Source organism: Lynx rufus, unplaced genomic scaffold (genome assembly GCF_022079265.1).
Source record: "Lynx rufus isolate CCGP_SWC_20201006 ecotype Redwood Valley unplaced genomic scaffold, mLynRuf1.p SCAF_40, whole genome shotgun sequence".
In the NCBI taxonomy this organism is placed as follows: domain Eukaryota; kingdom Metazoa; phylum Chordata; class Mammalia; order Carnivora; family Felidae; genus Lynx; species Lynx rufus.
This window is the reverse complement of record NW_025814857.1, coordinates 2,084,601-2,104,368: the sequence shown is the minus strand read 5'-3', so window position 1 is coordinate 2,104,368 and position 19,768 is coordinate 2,084,601. Positions and strand designations below refer to the sequence as shown.

The following is a 19,768-nucleotide window of genomic DNA, read 5'->3' as shown; positions in this document are numbered from 1 at the left end:
GTTCACCTTCTCCATTTTTATCCAGTGAATATATATTACTTTTGTAAATAAGGGAGAGAGCTTTTTTTCTGAAAGACAGGGCACAGGCACAGGCACAGGAATTATTAGACAAGGTGAGTCAGCTCCTACTCTGAGCTAGATAGAAGAGAGACTGGTCAGAAGTAGGTCTTCTTCAATGGCTCACATGTCTGAAGAAATTAGGAGTCAAGGCCATCGCATAAGATGAAGTATGGAAGTTAGGACTTAAGGAATATGGAAAATGCCATAAAAGACCCCTGTAAATTTTTATCCTTTTGCCCAAAGAGAGGGAGATACAAAAGAAATGAAAGAAACTGTCATTGTTCTGTCTGGAGACCATCTGTAACTGGGGAGCCCAGAGAGACACCTGTAATGACATCTGACTCACGGCTACTTAGGCATAGGTCAAATTGTGCTAGAAGACAGAGGAGTAGAGTTATGGGTAGCGTTGAGCTCGACCTTGAAGATCAGGTGGGAATGGGGGAGCACGTTTGGGCTGTGCTGCTTCTGGAAGCTCTAGAGGAGAATCTGTTCCTCGCCTCTTCTAGCTTCAGGTGGCTGCTGGCGTTCCTTGCTGTGGCCAGATCACTTCAGTCTCTGCTTCCACGATCATGTTGCCTTCTCTCTGTGAAATCTCCCTCTGCTCCCTCTTATCAGGATATATGGGATGGAATTTAGGGCCCACCTGCATAATCCAGGATAACCTCTCCATCTCAAAGTCATTATCTTGATCACATCTGTAAAGTCTCTGTTAACCATATAAGGCGGTATTCACAGATTTGCAGGGGCTAGGACCCAGCCATCTTTGGTGAGCATTATTCAGCCTCCCATGCTATTTTGCGGCCCCAGGACTACTGATAGACACGTGGCATGGCCACCACTAGCCTGCGTTCAGGCAAAACGGTCCGACCACTCTGCAACACAGGGCAGGCTTTGCGAGCGAAGAGACCACCACCTTGGCACGTGTCCTATATCGTCATTCTAGTTCACCGATGGAGCCCTGACAGGGTAGAGTGTCTCTCTGTTTCCTGGAGCTTACATTTTTTCTCTGCCCTTTTCTCTTTTTTTATGTTTATTTTTGAGAGAGACAGAGACAGAGCGAGGGAGGAGCAGAGAGAGACACACACACATAGAATCTGAAGCAGGCTCCAGACTCTGAGCTGTCAGCACAGAGCCCAACACGGAAGTCACGAACTGTGAGATCATGACCTGAGCCAAAGTCGGACACTTAACTGACTGAGCCACCCAGGCACCCCGCACCCCCCTCTGTCCTTTTCAACACTCTTCCCCTATAGACCTTCCCGTTGGAAAGTGACATATTATTTTGTGTTTCCTAGAAGGCGACATAATCCATGTCATCATGTTGTGGGCATTGTCTCTTTTAGTCCAACAGAAGCTGGTGGTGGGGGCGGGTACCATTACTTTAGAAAGGAACCACAATTCTGTGATTGGCTCAGTGTGTCACATGTCATGACATAACTACCAGGCGTTCCTGTCAAGAAGCAATGGCGGGAATTCATACCCTATTGGCAAACATCTAATAATTTCTAAAGATAATTGGCTGAGATTGCGTTCTTTTTCGTGATAAGGGACGTGTCTGGAGTGAAGTTGCCCTCTGTAAAAATGTTCCTTCAGTTGAACTCAAGTGACCTGCTGCATTACCACTGCTTCTCAATAGCCCTTTCTTCACAAGCACCTTAAATAAAAACTATAAACGGGAGTTTGAGGAGATACTTAGAACACTGGAAGAAATAAAGCTGCGCTAGTCATTTTAAAAACAGTGATTTTTGCACGAATAATTGATGTGCCATCAGGTCCCCTAACCTGTCCTTCTTGGGACTACTTTGTCCACTTATCTTTGGTTACTGTTTATGTCAACACGATAAAAGTACCTATTTTTAGGGGTGCCTGGCTGGCTTAGTCTGCAGAGCGAGCTACTCTTGATTTTGGGGTCGAGTGTTCAAGCCCCACATTAGGCATAGAGCTTACTGAAAAAATAAATAAGTAAAATGAAAAACCAGATCTTTCACTTACTCTTTTCCTTGAATTAGTGAAAGCGACCATAATACTTGACTGTTGCACAGCTGTTACAATTTGGGGAGCCCCCAAATGGCGTCACGTAAGTGAACGGCTGATGAACGCATGAAAAGACAGGGCCCTCGTACACTGACAGTGGCAACGTGAAGTGGTACAACGGCTTTTGAAAACAGTTTAGCAGTTTCTTAAAAAGTTAAATAAGTACACATTAGCATGTGAGCCAACCATTTCACTCTTAGGCATTTACACAGGATAAATGAACACTTAAGTCCCTAGAAATCTGTGTATGTGCATCATTCATAGTAATCAAATACAAGAAACAACTACATGTCTATCAGCTGATGAATGGATAGATAAAATGTGATCTGTCAATAGAATGGAATTTTTTTTGGCCTTAAAAAGGAAGGAAGGACTGATACAGGCGACAACATGGATGTACCTTAAAAACACGCTGCTGAGTGCATTAAGCCAATCAGGGTGCCTGGGCAGCTCAGTCAGTTAAGTGTCTGACTTTGGCTCAGGTCATGATCTCCCAGTTCATGGGTTCAAGCCCCATGTCGAGCTCTGTGCTGACAGCTCGGACCTGGAGTCTGCTTCGGATTCTGTGTGTGTGTCTCTCTTTCTGCCCCTCCCTGCTCATATTCTCTCTTTCTCTCAAAAATAAATAAACATAAAAAAAAGACCACCTATTTTATTATTCCATTTATATAAAATTTTTAGTAAACACAGAACTGTAGAGAAAGAAAGCAGATCATTGGTTGCCAGGAGCCGAGGAAGGGAGCAGGGTTTGACCTCAGATGGCACACGAGACTTTTTATGGGTGATGGGTTGTGATGATGGTTGCACAACTGTATAAATTTACAAAACCTTACCAAACCACACACTCATGGGTAAATTGTATGGTTCGTAAAGGATTACTCCATAAACACCTAAATCATCCAAAAATGACATTGTGGCAATAAGTGTTTGTGTACATAAATTTAGTAGTACTTCTAAGTCTCAAACTTTTACTAGAAGGCCATCCCTGTATCCTTACGTAAGTATTCTACTAGTGAGCCACAGAGTAGTTCATATTTTGTCAAAGGCTCAGAGGTGATTTCCACTGTATCAGGCCTTTAGGGTCTAGACCTATTGGACCAGTGATTTTTCTAAAATGATCACTGTTACGAGCTGAATTGTGTCTCCTCCCCCCCCCCAAATTCATATCTTGAAGTCCTGAGGTACACCCTCCCCGTCCCCCCACCCTCCGTACTTCAGAGTATGACCTTTTTAGAAATAGGGTCAGTGCAGGTGCAGTTAGTTAAGATGAGGTCCTACTGGAGTAAGGTGGGCCCTTAATCCAGTAAGCTAGTAAAAAACTGTAATTTCACATTTCAGCAGTCTCTTACAGCCACCTACTGACTCGCGTGTTCTTTGCCAGCTTGTTTTGACGGGAGCCATTCAAGTAGCAGACAAAGTTTCTTCAGGGAAGAGCTCAGTGCTTGTGCACTGCAGTGATGGATGGGACAGAACTGCCCAGCTGACGTCCCTGGCCATGCTGATGTTGGACAGCTTCTACCGGAGCATCGAAGGATTTGAAATACTGGTACAGAAAGAATGGATAAGTTTTGGACATAAATTTGCATCTGTAAGTAAACCATAAAGCTCATTTTTTAAATGTCAGATCACTGCCATTTGAGATGTAAAAACTAGTCATTAAACCACATATTTGCTTTTGAAAAGGAAAATCCGAGGGATTGAATGATAAAAATCCGAGGGATTGAATGATAAGGACTCTACAGGTGTGAAAACGTGTGATGCCTGGGGTCAGGTAGAAGTTGTTTTAGGAGACTTCTTTATCCATCTGCACTATTTACAGTTTGATTTGAAAGTAATACCAGAAGCCTGCATGAAAATGTTCACATTGACTTTGTGTGAAAGGAGGAGGATAGGGTGACAATTCTTTCTCAACTACTATTAGAGCTATTAGAGCCAAATACATTTTACAGAGATACTAGATTCTTATTATTCTGATACACACATTTCCAGTTCTCGGTTCCAGATATCCTTTGCATAACCCTTCGGAACAAGATCACTCAGGTGATGGTCATCCACATTTCCTAAGTAGTGTGAATAACATTTTCAAGTAGAAAGAATCATGGTTAATAAAAGAATAAATGGTGAGGCTTTTGTCTTGTTTTTAAGAGAGAAAGAACTTACTTTTAATGATAATGATAACACCCTTTTGGACCCAGCTTCAAGGCTTCAAACTTGAGGGTTGGTCCCTTCGTGCCACTGACATAACCGCAGAGTCATCTGGCCCTGTCTTCCTGCAGCTGCCCTGGACTGGTACAGAATTCCAGTCAGATGAAATAGTTGGAGCACATGTGTTGGTATTGCTATTTTATAGATGTTTATATACTTGATTTCCACTAGTTCAAAATTCGGCATTGGAAAGCAGATCATGGACTTGTACTGTCACATTTTGTGGGTTGTATGCTTTCTCAGTCTCGTGCCCTTAAATTATAACAAATCGTCTTCATCGATTCCTTTTAGAGAATAGGTCATGGTGACAAAAACCATGCCGATGCTGACCGATCTCCTATTTTTCTCCAGTTTATTGATTGTGTATGGCAAATGTCAAAACAGGTAAGGGATATATAGGATAAAGATACGTTTGACTCAGTGTTTAAATATTTTGTTCTAATATCTGGGATCTGCCTCATCTCTATTTACATTCGTATGTTAATAATCGTTGAAGCCGGATGATGGGTATATGGGGTTTGCGGTTTTATTCTCACTACTATTTATGTCTGGGATTTTCCATAATGTCTTAAAAATTCAATATCTAACTGCAGCATCTCTACTAACGGAATTGACAGTACGTGTATAGAGGCATGTGTATATAGCTATGCCTGCTAACATATGACACCATAAATAATAAAACTACCCTATATGCCCTATGCACCCAGGAGAACTGAGATAATTGGCTTGCTTTCCTATTTAGTTATTCAGTTATTTTATTTTGAGAGACAAAGACAGAGTAAGCAGGGGAGGGGCAGAGAGAGAGGGAGAGAGAGAATCCCAAGCAGGCTCTGCACTGTCAGCACAGGGCCCAGTGCTGGGCTCGATCCCACGAACTGTGAGATCATGACCTGAGCCGAAACCAAGAGTCGGAAGCTTAACCGACTGAGCCACCTGGGCACCCCTACTCGACTCTCCTTTAAACCCCTCAGTCCTGTGCACAGCACCAAGAAAAGAGCTGTAGTATGTGTGCGGATTATGCACCTCTTTTCAGTTCTGTAAGAGATCAGCCTCAAGTTTTCATGCTTTGTTGGCTTGTTTGCTTTTGTCTAGTTCCCTACAGCTTTTGAATTCAATGAACGGTTTTTGATTACAATTTTGGATCATCTGTATAGTTGCCGGTTTGGTACTTTCTTATACAACTGTGAATCTGCTCGAGAAAGACAGGTGAGTGGAAATGCTAATCGTTTTAGTTAAATGCGTCTGGTCTTTCCTGAAGGAAGAAGGAAAACAAAACGATAGCTTGGTTTGTGTGAAATGCAAATGTTTCTCATTTTTCACCACGGAGCCTGGGTGCTTTCACTTCAGCCAGGGCTTGTTGAGTGTCTGCTATTCAGTGCAGGGGTAAAACACTAACTTTGCCCTCAGAGAGTAGGAATGACTTTAAAGGTATGCAAGGGCTCCCTCCCAAAACACCATAAAAATGTCAGTAGAGGAAATTGTTTTAAAGGCATAAACCTACAAGAACAGGGAAGATGAAAAAGGAGATGTGGCAACCAAATTTTAGAAGCTGATAAGTTTGTAGACGACGTAGCTTGAGAAACTGAGTCTCAGATCAGCAGCGGGGGAGCCAGGAAGCAGCCCTCTTTGCACTGCCTAGAGTCCCAGATGACTCGGGTTTTCGGGCAGAGCGGAAGGATAAGACCACCTGAGGGTCTGTTGGGAATCAGCAATTAGCCTCCTCAGATCCCCTCCACTCTTCTGGAGCTGAGGACTCTGGCAGAGTGAGTCTCTGGGCAGGGGACCCGAGTGTCACCTGGGGGTGAGGCGAATGGAGAGGAACTGACTCCGAGGGCCGCAGCTTCTTTCCCCTACTGACTCCCAGCATTCTGGAAGCAAGTCCTCACGTTCCGGGTAGGAGCATGGAAGAACCTCTGTCGGTGAGGGTCGGGGGACAAAATGGAGCCCTCGGCCATTGTTGGTGGGGATGCAAAATGGTGCAGCCACAGTGGAAGACCGTGTGGTGGCTCCCTCAGAAGGCTAACCATGGAGTTTTCCTAGGACCCAGCAATTCCACTCCTACGTACATACCCAAGGGAAATGAAGGCAGAAGTTGAAACAAAAATTCGCACACAGATGTTCACAGCAGCACTACTCACGATAGCTAAAAGGTGGCAACTACCCCAGGTCCATCAGCGAGGACGGGAGAAACAGAATGTGGTCTATGTATACTCTGGAATACTATTCAGTCATAAAAAGGAATGAAGTCAGGGTCCAGGCAACAGCATGGACAAACCTTGAAAACATGCTAAATGAGGGGAGCCAGACACAGAGGCCACGGATCGCATGATTCCATTTATTTGAAATGTCCAGAATAACAGGTACATCGAGGCAAGAAAGCAGATGAGTGTTTTCCAGGGGTGGGAGGGGAGAATGGGGGGTGCCTGCTTAATGGGTATGAGGTTTCCATTTAGAGTGATGAAAATATCTCAGAACATGTTCCATGTGGAGTAATGAAAATATCTCAGAACGTGATAGAGGTGATGGTGGCACAGCTTTTGTGAGTGTACTGGATTGTAGACTTTAAAATGGTGAGTTTTATGGTATGTGAATTCCACTTCAATTAAAAACAATCATCTCTGGGGAAACTGGCCCGAGAAGAAGGACCTAAAGATACCAACACCTACGGTTGGTTCCCCACAGTGAAGCTCAGCTTGACAAGCCTCATGATCCGAGAGCTTCCAGTCGGCTCTTCAGCCCTCCGCTCTTAAATTGTAGCAGACAGCCAGGAGTGAGAAAAAGCAGCGTGGAGAAAAGAGTTACCAGGTAGGGAGGGCAGGAACGCACACAAGCAGTCATCATTTAATATCCCAAGAAAGATCAGAAAATGTTGGTGGTGAGAGGTAATAACAGGATGTTGTTTGGAAAGACCGTTTCGAGATCAGAAACCAACTTGAAATGAAACACATGATGTCCACAGAAATGAAAATCTCAGAAGAAGAGCTGGAAGAGGAGGTGAAATCTCCCAGAAAGACAATTAGAGATAGAGGTGGAATATGGAGACCAGATCACTCCTGGAGATCCAAAATCCACATAGTAGAGGTTCTAGAAAGAGAAAATGGGGAGGCCATAGAGCAGGAAATCACAGAAATAATTTGAGAATGTTTCCCAGAATTGAAGTACATGAGTTTCCACATTGAAAAGCCTGCCAAGGGCCCCAGTGCAGTGGAAAAAAATAGACCCCTACTAACACACATCTCCATGAAGTTTCAAAACAACCGGGGACAAAGAAAAGATCTTCCAAGCTTCCAAAGAGAAAAGGAACAGGTTATTTGCAAATAAGCAGATTGAGAACACAAAATTGTTCAGTATCAGTATTGGAAACTAGAACTCAGTAGATCATTGCCTTCAGAATTTTATTTGTTTATTTTTTTTAGAGAGAATGAGAGTGCACGCAGGAGCAGGGGAGAGGGGGAGAGAGAGAGAGAGAGAGAGAGAGAGAGAGAGAATATCTTAAGCAGGCTCCACATTCAGTGCGGAGCCTGATGAGGGGCTCTATCCCACAACCCTGGAATCATGACCTGAGCCAAAATCAAGAGTCGGACGCTCAACCAAGCCACCCAGGCCCCCTACCTTCAGAATTTTAAAGGAAAATGGTTTCAACCTAGTATTCTCCAGCCACCAAACCGTCAAACAAATGACTAGGTAGGCCAAAGATATTCTCAGACATGCATGGCATCAAGACTTCCCTCCGACACCAGCTTCTCTTGAAGCTGCTAGAGCACCTGCTCCACGCAAACAAGGAAGAAGACTGGAATCCAGCTCAGAGAGAGGCAAGAGGGGGTGCTCAGGGCGAAACAGGAAAGAGATCATAGACGCGAGCTGGACACAAGACACAGAAGCACCCAGCACAGCTTGCTTTCCTCCGAGGATCAGACTGTGAGCTCTGAACGTACAGTGTCTTGACAGAAGTTCGACACGTTGGAGGAAGAGTTGGGGATTGGATTACTGGTAAATGCCAAGGAAAGTTAGCAAACGGAATAGGCAGTTGTTAAACCAAGGGAAGACGACAAAAATTGGGGAGAAAAAGTGACTATGTAGCCTGCCTGGGAAAAGCATTTGCTTCGCGATAGTGATCAAAACACTAAAAGTCAGTCTCTTGAAAGCTGTGGGGGGGTGGGGGGGTGAGGCAGGAAAGAGACTGAGTGCCCGGAGCCGTCTAGCCCCCAGGTAGCAAGGAGGGCATGTTATCTAGAGATGTGGAGCTTAAGTACCAGGTAATCAAATCAACTTAAAAAAATCAAGCACAGTTGCTTGTGTGGAGAGAGGTGAGAGAGTTAATCTTTTTATAACAAACCTCGTCAGGCTACTTGATCTTTTAAACTATGTGCATGTATAAAAATAAAAACAAGCATGCAAATAAACACAACGCAATATAGATTGTGGCATCCGAAAGGTACAAATGAAGTTTTAGGTGGATTCCAAGGAAGGCAGACTTTTGCTGCCATTGTTATTGTTCACACATTAATGAAATATGCATGCTAAAGACATGTCTTCAGTTCCTGGCTTCAAGCTGTTCTTTTTTAGCATCCAGTTTTAGCTTATTGGTCCTTTCTTATTGAAGTCATTACTAGGAAGAATTTCACATTGTGCCGTTGGTAATTTTAGTAGTTGTACCTTTTATTTCCCAAGCATTGGATTCTTCCTAGTTTATGCTCAAAATTGGTAGCAATTTATAATAAACTGCAAATGTGAATCTCTGTGTGGGATGATGGACACTGAATGAAAAAGTAAAGATTGAAGTCCGTTATCTAGGTGTTTTCAAATACCTGGATGGCAGCATATGATAAAGATTACACATCTGGATGGTTGCTTAAAATCACTTTATGTCTAGATACCAACTGTCAAGTAGGCACAGGTGAAGACCTTACAGTCCTAACAAATCTAAAAATGAAAAGAGCCAGCGGGATCTTGCAATAATTTTTCTTTCTGCTGAATTAAAAAGAACATACTGCCCAGATATGTGTTCATAAATGTTTTACCTCGCCAGGAACAGTCATTTTAGGTCAGTGAATTGCATTTAATGGTACAGCGTTCTGCACCTCTGTCTTCTGGCAGAAATAGTGGCTCTCAAGCTAGGCCATTATCTATGCAAATATCAGGAAGTGGTTGCTGGGCACTCACTGGCCCGTGAGGCTTTTTGAGCCATTATGGGGATAATGTAAATGTGTGATTCAAGTTGAAGCTCAAATGTATTGCCACAGGCTGAAAAATGGTTCGCGTACTTGTGTGTTTTTACTTAGGCTTTCCACTTTCTCTTTCTCTATAGAAAGTTACAGAAAGAACAGTATCTTTGTGGTCACTGATAAACAGTAATAAAGACAAATTCAAAAACCCCTTCTATACTAAAGAAATCAACCGAGTTTTATATCCAGTTGCCAGTATGCGTCACTTGGAACTTTGGGTGAATTACTACATTAGATGGAACCCCAGAATCAAGCAACAAGTAAGTGAAATGACATTGTTAAAAGGCAGTGATGTGTATTAATTATTGCTTCTGGACTTAGACAATGTCATTTGGTAGTTTTCTTCAAAAATATTATGAGGGGGAAAATAGACAAAAAAATACACTTGCTTTCAAATGCAGCTTTAATTGCTAAGCCACTTATTTTGATTGGCTTTAACTTATATTCCTATAAATAATACAATTTTGGGGGCGCCTGGGTGGCTCAGTCGGTTGAGCATTCTACTTCCACTCAGGTCATGATCTCACAGTTTGTGAGTTTGAGCCCCGCATCAGGCTCTGTGCCGACAGCTCAGAACCTGGAGTCTGCTTCGGATTCTGTGTCTCCTTCTCTCCCTGCCCATTCTCTGCTTGTGCTCTGTCTCTCTCTGTCTCTCATAAATAAATAAATAAATGTAAAAAAAATTTTTTTTAGATAGATAAATAAATAATACAGTTTTGGGGGCACCTGGATGGCTCAGTCAGTTAAGCGTCCAACTTCAGCTCAGGTCAAGATCTTGCAGTCTGTGAGTTCGAGCCCCACCTCGGGCTCTGTGCTGACAGCTCAGAGTCTGGAGCCTACTTCGGATTCTGTGTCTCCCTTATTCTGCTCCTCCCGTGCTTGTGCCTCTGTCTCTGTCTCTCTCAAGTAAATAAACATTACAAAAATAATAATACAATTTTTTTTACTAAAATGTAAACTGATTAGAAGCTCTGGAAAATTTTCGAGTTTTGATAGCCAAGGTTTTCCTTCAATTAGTGGACATTCTTGCACATCATAAGAAAATTCTTTCCAGGAAGGAGACTTAGATGATCGTTCAAAGAAAGAAAATATTTTCCAGTATCTACCCCAGGTGTATGTACCAGGTCAGCTAATATCAGAGCACATTTCACTGAGGGGCATGTCTTCTAAAATACAGATAAGTGATCTGTCAGTGGATAGATTGGCCATTTATCAATCAAAACGGGAAACTGATTTTTGAAGCAAAAGATTCCACATTTTGTTGGAGACACACTCGGGCTTCTCCATTCTCCCCCTTCCGCTCCGCTCCAAAATCAAAGAAAAGTACAGCCTGCGCTGTAAAGGCACGGAAGCACTGCCAGTTCATGATTTGTTTTAAGCGTGGTAAATCTTCAGTATTTGCAATTGCTCTTTGTAAAGGTTTGCACGTTTTCCTGCAGTGTGGATGGTCGACTGACTACCTGTTCTCACAGGCCGGTGTGGCGTCAATGCCAGCTTTAATCCCGCTAGAAGTCGCAGGGCGACAGCAGGGCCCTGGCTCTGCGGTCTGTCTCTTCGATTGTTTATCCCACTCGGCAGCTGGCCATGGGCCAGCCTGTGCCCTCTCTTCCCACTGGGGAATGCCCGCTCCTAGCTGGCACTCTCGTTTCAAGGTCTCTGCTACTCACATGAAAGGCTTCTGCAATTCGGTAATGGTAGCAATGTGTAATCTCTCAGAAAGTGACAGATTCCAGGGCTGGAGAGCACTCGCTTGCTTAGTTTGGGATTTGAGAAGCATGTTGAGGGAATTTACTCAACAGTAGTTCTTGCATTTGAAATATCAAGTAAAGAGGAAATGGGAATTTTGCCAGGGTTCTAACTGTTACAGAGGACATGTTCCTTTTCTAATTAGAAAATATTCTATAGATGTGCACTGTGTCTTGCACATTGATCCTTTTATGTATTTATTGTAGCCTTTTTTTTAAACCATTAGTAATTAGAAAGTATCAACAATTTCTGTACAGATCCTTTAATCTCCCCTCACCCATTTGTACTTGGAGAAACTCTTAAGATTGAAGGAATTTAGAGCAATTCATTTCTGAATATATAAAGGTGACAATTGGGTGACAAGTCAAGTTGGAAGAAACATCATTAGAATAACTTGCATCTCTCTCCCCTTATTTTCATAGAGCTTAGCAAAATGGGCCTGGTCCAGATAGGAACACAGATTTTTTGATAGAGGTTTCTGTGTTGAGACAGTAATTGGTCTGTATTATGATCTGTGAAAGTACTGAAAAAAGAAAGTAACTTACGCTTTCTCTGTAGATTTCTACATGTATCTTTGTATTTTCAGGGAGGGAGACACAGAGATTAAGAGGAGGTAGTGTCAGCCCCCAGGAGCTCCCAGGTTGATGGGGGTTCCCAGGAACATAAGTCCATGATGATAGTGCTCAGGGAGAAATGTCATAATAGAAGTGTGAGTTAAATGCCTTAGATTTCCTTAAAGATCTCACGTAGAACATTATTTCATACAGAAATAGATTTAAATCTGATCACATAGGGCTTCTTAAATTACAGAATGTAAACCTAAAGAAATACACTTAACCACTTAAAAGTTAAGTTGTTCAGTTGTCTGGCCCAGTGGGTACACACACCTTTACTGGGTACCTACAGCATTCAGAGCACTGCAAGTATCCCATCAGTACTGAAAGATACGAAAGCATATACTACATCCAGCCCCTCCCTGTGATGAGCTCTAGCCTAGAATAAGGCAGGGTTAGTGTGCTTTGCTTTTCTTTTTTCTTTTCTTCTCTTTTAAATGTTTATTTTGAGAGAGAGATTGTGAGCGAGCAGGGGAGGGGCAGAGAGAGAGAGAGAGAGAGAGACGGAATCCCAAGCACCATTAGCGCAAAGCCCGACGTGGGGCTTAAACTCAAGAACTGTGAGATCATGAGCTGAACTGAAATCAAGAGTCGGACGCTTAACCAACTGAGCCACCCAGGCATCCCAGGTGTGTGTGCTTTTGAAAAGCAAAAGCCACCAACCACCAACCTTTGCTATGACATAAAAATTCGGCAGAGTTGATGGAAAGACCAATACTTACATTAGAGGAGCTCTCCATAAGCAAATTCGGTACCTGTATTAATACGTGGGACTTGCTCATGCCGGAAGCACAAGTATTCAGTGAGTCCTGTTATAAACCTGAGTGGGGCCTTGGGCTGCTGGGGAGCTTCATATTCTACTTCGGGGGCCACTGTGCTCCCTACAGCTGTTAACCAGGCTGGTACTGGCAAGCTCACGTCTCTGCATAGCGATCGCCAGAGGTTGAGAACGAGGACAGTCAGATATGGACAGGCTGACCTGTGTGGTGCTGAAGTCGTCTCCAGTAGGAGGGCCTGTCTTCTGTGCTGTGTCGACACTCTATTTCACACTCAGTCCCGAGTGAGAGGCCGTGGCGTGGCATTTATAGCCACTTGACTGTATTTAAACCTCATTTCTCATGGTTTTGTCTGTTGGACTCTTTCCTTGTATCCTCTAAATGGTTTGTATTTTTCTGTAGGCTAATGCCTTCTGGACATTTTGTACCCATCACTGGACTGAATTCGTTTTATTTCTAGTCATTTTTTTGGTCTACTCTCTCGAGTTTTCTAATTATACAGCCCTGTCCTCTGCAAAAATGAGTTTTACCTCTGATTTCTTTTTCTTGTCTAATTGTGCTTGCTGGTACAATAACAAACTGATCCTCATAGTCATATGAAGAAAAGACAGTTTTAAAAATAGCCAGGACAGTTTTGAAGGAGAGAATCTCGAGAAAGAACTTGCCCTGAGATTCGAAAGGGTAGAGCCCAGAAACAGACTGTACAGGTGTGGGGCCCAGTAGGTGACACCAAGCAGAGAGGATGGACGGTTGATGGTGAACAGGCCTGGCACAGCAGATCAAAGTGGACGTGTCTAAAATGGAACTCTTCGTCCCCCAGAACCTGTGCCTCCTGCCATCTTCCCATCTCTGTTCTCGGCAACCCCATCCTAGTCACTCTGGCCAGAGACTGGGCAGTCCTCCTTGACTCCCTCCTCCCTCGCACCCCTTATCCAGTCTGTCGGCAGAGCCTGCTGGACTGGGCCCTCCGAACCTATAGGACTCTGGATACTCTGCACCAGTCCCCCTGCTGCTGGCCCCGTGCGGGCTGTGTGATGCTGCCTAGCCTTGTAGCTGGGCTCCCCGATCCCACCCTTGCTTCCTTCTGGCACGTTCTCAACATGTTAACCAGAGCAGGCCTTGCAAAGCGGATCCCAGATCCCACCACCCCTCCACTCGGAAGTGTCCAGGGAACCAGTCGCCTCACCCGGCACCAAAGCCCAGGTCCCTGCAATGGCCTCTGAGGCCTGACGTGGCATCCTTCCAGCCCTGTCCCTCTTACACCGCTCTACTTCTCTTCCATAGTGTTCCTCACCTTTGAACACCTTCTGTAACTCAGACCTGTAGTATTCTCTGTCTGTCTCCCTCTGCTGGAAGAGAAATGGCATTAAAAACTGGGATTTGGGGCTCCTTTGTTCACTGATGGGTCCCAAGCGCCTGGAACAGTGTCTGCCCTCAGCTGAATACACAGAGAAAGATGGACAAAAGACATTACCAGGCCACGCACAGCACTTACTGGGTATCAGGCGCTCTACCAAGCATTCTTGTTCCAATGCCATATGCATCTTTCTGGAAAACCTCGCGTTCTGCAGTTACGGTAAAAAAAAAAACAAAAAACAAAAAACAAAAAACAAAAAACAAAAAAACGAAAAAAAAACCAGGGTTTACAGGAAGAATAGGATTAGGAGGGAGGAGGAGACCTCTTCTGGCCTGTGGGCCTTTGTAACCAGAGCTCTAATGGAAGCACCAGTGCCACTAGAAATGCACGCACCGTCACACGTCTGTGGCATTTCATCTGGCCTCTGTCAACCACTCCTTGGCAGCCTGAATTGGGTTGAGTGGTCTCCCCCAAAACACGTGGCCCCTCCGAACCTGTAAGTGTGATCTTATTTGGTAAAAGGGTCTTTAGAGATGTTACTAGGTTAAGGATCTGAAGATGCCATCTTCCTGGATTTGCAGTGCACTCTATATTGCGTGACAGGTGTCCTTGTAAGAGAAAACAGAAGGAGATTTGAGCCACAGACACTCACAGGGAGAAGGCCATGCGAAAACAGGAGAGGTGGGAGGGAGGGACACAGTCACAAGCCAAGGAAGCCTGGAGCCACCCGAAGCTGGAAGAGGTCACCCTTCCCTGGAGCCTCCAGAGGGAGCACAGCGCTGCCGTTGGCCTGATTTCAGGCTGGTGCCCTGCAGGGCTGTGAGAAAGTACATTTCTGCTGTGTTAAGCACCCCGCCCCATTTTATGTTAATGTGTCATGGCGGCCAGAGGAAGCTCAGACACCATCTTAAAGCCCCGGGCTCGTGCTCCCTCCTTGAGGTACAGGTCCCAGAGGGCTTGTGCCCCTACCACAGCCCGCTGTCCTCCGCGTGCGGTGCGGGCTGCAGCCTGCATATCAGGCATGTCTTCACAGCTTCCTTGTTGCTGCTCAGCTCAACACAGTAGGAACGCACTTGTATAGACTTTTGGCTTTTTTCTTAATGTCTTCATATACTGCTCAAGCTTTCTAGGAGCTTGCCTTTGATCTCCTCAAAACACGCTGGTGATGAGGGAGTCTTCGGTGGGCCACCCTACCGTGTATCTTGGTCTGGGTGCTGATTACATGAGTGTACGTATATGTAAAGGCTCACTGAGCTGAGCATTTTAAGATTCGTGCACATTCCTGCCTGTTAATTTATACATCAGTACCAAGGTTTTGAAAGTCAGCATGCTGGGGAGATGCACACTCTGTTCCCGCCTGACTTCTAACCTTTGTACTGCCGCAAGGCCCCTGTCCATCAATGAAAGAAATCGTCCAAGCTGACTGTATTGGCTGACTTCACTCGTGCGGCAACCCTATGAGGTCTGTGCTGGGGTTTTTTTTTGTTTGTTTAATTTTATTTTTTATTTTTTAAAATTTCCATCCAAATTAGTTAGCATCTAGTGCAACAATGATTTCGGAGTAGATTCCTTAGTGCCCCTTACCCATTTAGCCCATCTCCCCTCCCACAATCCCTCCATATTTATGAGTTTGTTCTCCATATTTATGAGTGTCTTCTGTTTTGTACCCCTCCCTGTTTTTATATTATTTTTGGTTCCCTTCCCTTATGTTCATCTGTTTTGTCTCTTAAAGTCCTCATATGAGTGAAGTCATATGCTTTTTGTCTTTGTCTGACTAATTTCACATAGCATAATACCCTCCAGTTCCATCCACATAGTTGCAAATGGCAAGGTTTCATTCTTTCTGATTGCTGAGTAAGACTCCATTGTCTATATGTACCACATCTTCTTTATCCATTCATCCATCGATGGCCAGCCATTTGGGCTCTTTCCAGACTTTGGCTATTGTTGACAGTGCTGCTATAAACATGGGGGACCCTTGTGCACGTGGCAGGGACCCTTGTGTGGATCGGGGCCCCTTGTGCGTGGGCAGGGAGAGCCCTAACGCCCGTCTGTGCTCTTTGCAGCAGCCCAACCCGGTGGAACAGCGCTACGTGGAGCTCCTGGCCTTGCGTGACGAGTACATCCAGCGGCTCGAGGAGTTGCAGCTCGCCGGCTCCGCCAAGCTCGCCGAGCCCTCCACCTCGCCGGCCGGCCCTTCGCCGATGATGCCCCATGTGCACACCCACTTCTGAGACGGGACCTGGGCGCCGCGGCGCAGCTCCGGGCAGAGGACGTCGTGGCCTTTCATCAGGGGCCGCTGTACAAAGTAGATTGAAATACTTGCCTCCATGTAGAACTGGAACTAACACGATCTTAAACTCTTGAATATGTGCCTTCTAGAATACATATTACAAGAAAACTCTAGCATCTACACGGCAATCAGAAGAAAGGAGCCAAGATGAGGTTTTGGAAAATGCTAACACCTTTCAAGAGCAGGTTTTGAGAGATTAAATTTAATTTACCTCTTTTGAAATACTATGTATACAATATCTATTTTGTGGGCTTAATTGGAACGACGTGATTTTAAACTAAAGTGAAAACCTGTGTTTGTGAAACGAATTTGCCTTAGGTTGCTCGCGACAGTTGCTTTGGATTACCTAAAATGAATCCAAATGTGAAAGATGTTATTGCCAAAACCAAATTGAGCTCTTCTTCTGAGGCATCATCCAAAAGCAAGGTGTTTAAATAATTGCCAAATTTTATACCATCGTCAAGTGGTGACTTAAAGAGAAATAGCTGTGTAGATGAGTTTTTCATTAGTTTGAAATTTTAGAATATGAAGTGTTTTCCCCTAATTTTCAAGAGGAGCGTATTTTTATATTACACAGATGGGGCCCAGTCAAATAGGATTTGATTTTTTTGTTGTTGTTAACGTTTTGCCCGTTCTATTTTCTGAGTTCTTCCATGAGCTTGCCTAAAATTCTGACCCACTTTCCAGTTATGGAAAACCCCTCATATAGCACTGTTTGAGGATGGCGGGGGCGTTATGCTGCTGAGGTGACTGTTTTCGCAAACATCGCTCTAGTCAGACCAGCTTATCTGCCAAAGCGTAGGGTCGACCATCTCGGACGTATGAGCTGTTGCTAGAGCATCATTCTTTGAAATAAAAGCTGCAGATGTACATTTGTTGAGCGTATTCTTGAAAGTATTGTATTTCCATTTACATGGTGTTGGATGCCCTTCCCCCCAAGCGTGCATTAAACTGGTTCTACAAATTTTTACTTGAAGTGTACCCGGCAGTTTGCTTTTTCAGGTTTTGGGTTTTTTGTTTCTTTGTTGTTGTTGCTTTTTGTAGTAATAGTAGTAAATGAAATTGCAAATGCAGTTCTATTTGATATCTGAACTAATTCATTTAGTTAAGTATATTTGTAAAAGTTAAGGCTAGAGTTAAAACAATTAATGTTTTACAGTGATTTGTAAAGGACTATTTATAGCTAATATGGTTTTGTTTTCAATGAATTAAGAGAGATTAAGTATATCTTTGTAAATTATTTTATGTCCTAGCTTAATTGGTCTACCAAATAAGACATCTCAAATATAGTAGTATAATGTATAAATTTTGTATGTATAAGAAATTTTATTAGACGTTCTCTTGCTTTTTGTAAACGCTGTAAATATTTCATAAATTAACAAAGTGTCACTCCATAAAAAGAAGAAAGCTAATACTAATAGCTTAAAGGGTTTTGTGAAATTTCATGAAAAAGTTTTCATGACAATAATGACTAAAGTCCTGCTGTAATAAATATATTAACGAAACATAGCACTCTGTTTTCGGGGATGTGACTGTGTGTGTGTGTGTCTTCTTTTCCTGGCTCTGCTACATATGTGCTTTATCTTACTAGAGACCTTACAGGGCTCTCCCAAAATTGTGACAATATGGGACATTTGAGTGTATTAAAAGTGCTGTGTTTTTTTTTGTTTTTTTTTGTGTGTGTGTGTGTGTGTGTGTTTATTTTTGAGAGAGAGAGAGCGTGAGCAGAGGAGCGGCAGAGAGAGAGGGAGACACAGAATCTGAAGCAGGCTCCAGGCTCTGAGCTGTCCACACAGAGCCCGACATGGGGCTCAAATCCACAAACTGGGAGATCATAACCTGAGATGAAGTCAGAGGCTCAACCCACTGAGCCACCCAGGCGCCTCTAACAGTGCCGATTTTAAGCCACAACCGTCTTTATTAAAGTAAGGAGAGCTTCTGCAAAAGAGCCAGGGTGCATAGACCCAAGACTTCAGACTGGATGCAGAACCTAGCGGCTGCCATTGAGGGAGGCTAAGACATTGGTGGGAGCAAGCCATACGCGGTGTCCCTTTTGGTAAGAATTCAATGTTTTCTCAGATACAGCCAGTTGGAAATTACATTTGCATTCTAAGGATGCTTTTAATAGTTCTAGCAGTAAACTAAAATTAGCCACTTTTTAAAAATCTGAATAGGACTCTTAAAAGATCATGTCTCTTTTAGAACTGTATTTGAGATACTTCGCAAAGGTTCTGCCTCAGACATGGCTGTGTTTAGTCCTCACTACAACTCCATGGGCCACGTGGTATTTCTGTCATCCCTGTTTTCCACCTGACGAGAATGTCGTTGCTCCACGGATGCAGTGACCTGCCCAGAGTCCCACGGCATCCAAATAAACGTGTACAGGTATTAAACTGAATTCAATCTCTCTGGTGTTCCCAGTGAAGAGCCTTAGCTCTGCCTTCTGGAAGGAACTAGAATAATGCCTCTTCCTGGGACAGCCCTTCAAATAATGTGGAATCCTGTGGATTTGGGATCCTACAATAGTTTTTCCTAAGTGTAGTCCCAGCACTTTCTGATCTACTTTCGACAATGCAGCAAAGCTTATCCTTACGCTTTTTTGGCAGGAGTAACGACACTCTCCAAACCAGCAGACTGGTGGCTCATCGCCTGTGGCCCCCTCTATAGAACACAGGTTTGTGGCATCAGTCATTCGGGCAGCCCTTGTGGCATTTGGGGCATCAGGCAAAAAGCAGGCCTGTATCGAGGGAACGTAGTTCGATGCAAGAATTTTTCACAGAGTATGTACACCTGTGACTGGAGGACGTGGCCATCAAAGCAAAAGCGCAGGGCACACCCAAAGCAAATAGACGTATGCAACGTGCATCCCACAAACAGGATTAGCACATTTACAGAAAAATGCCCTGTCTGAAACAGATTGTGGTCGAATTGTTTTAGGTTCACAGAATCACTCACTGAAAGCACAATGCTGGAGTACCAATGCTTGAAGTGAGTCTAGCCCACCAACATCTACTGGTGGGCTTCTAGTTTAATTAAGGAATTAGCAAAATCCTCTGTATTAACAATCAGCAAAACCAAGCCTCCTCGTTTCCTTATGAGGCTTAGATTCAGATGCGGATTAGTCCTTATTTGCAAAGGCAGTAACGGAACCACAACCACGTAGGGTTGCTACCGGCTACACATTTGGACATGACCGTTAAGTCCTAATAGTTTGTTTTCTAGTAGCTTTGGAGAACATGACTTACTTGTTTACAGTGGGTAATACTCATGTGCTGCTGAAATCGACTGCATTTCATGCGCGTGCCACAGAAATTAGAGAAAGCTGTTCACCTCGCTCGTTTCAGGAGTTTTATCTCACAGACTTGCCGTAGTCGGGGCGCGTGGAGACCCGGGCTCCCGTCTGAGCTCTGGAACTGCTTGTTGGATGGAAGGTGTGAGGTCCTCCTACCTCCCAGATG

General features: G+C 44.0%; 1 protein-coding gene across 2 annotated transcripts in view; it reads left to right on the top strand.

Moving 5' to 3' along the window:
* MTM1 (myotubularin 1) overlaps nt 1-17,819 on the top strand; it is a 97,462-nt gene extending 79,643 nt beyond the window's left edge. For both annotated transcript variants that reach the window (XM_047097742.1, XM_047097741.1), the window contains 5 exons: nt 3,476-3,682; nt 4,591-4,683; nt 5,392-5,505; nt 9,608-9,784; nt 16,084-17,819. In XM_047097742.1, coding sequence (XP_046953698.1) covers nt 3,476-3,682; nt 4,591-4,683; nt 5,392-5,505; nt 9,608-9,784; nt 16,084-16,251 — 759 coding nt within the window. In that variant the 3' untranslated portion in view covers nt 16,252-17,819. The remainder of the gene's footprint in view (nt 1-3,475; nt 3,683-4,590; nt 4,684-5,391; nt 5,506-9,607; nt 9,785-16,083) is intronic.
* The last annotated feature ends 1,949 nt before the right edge of the window (nt 17,820-19,768 follow it).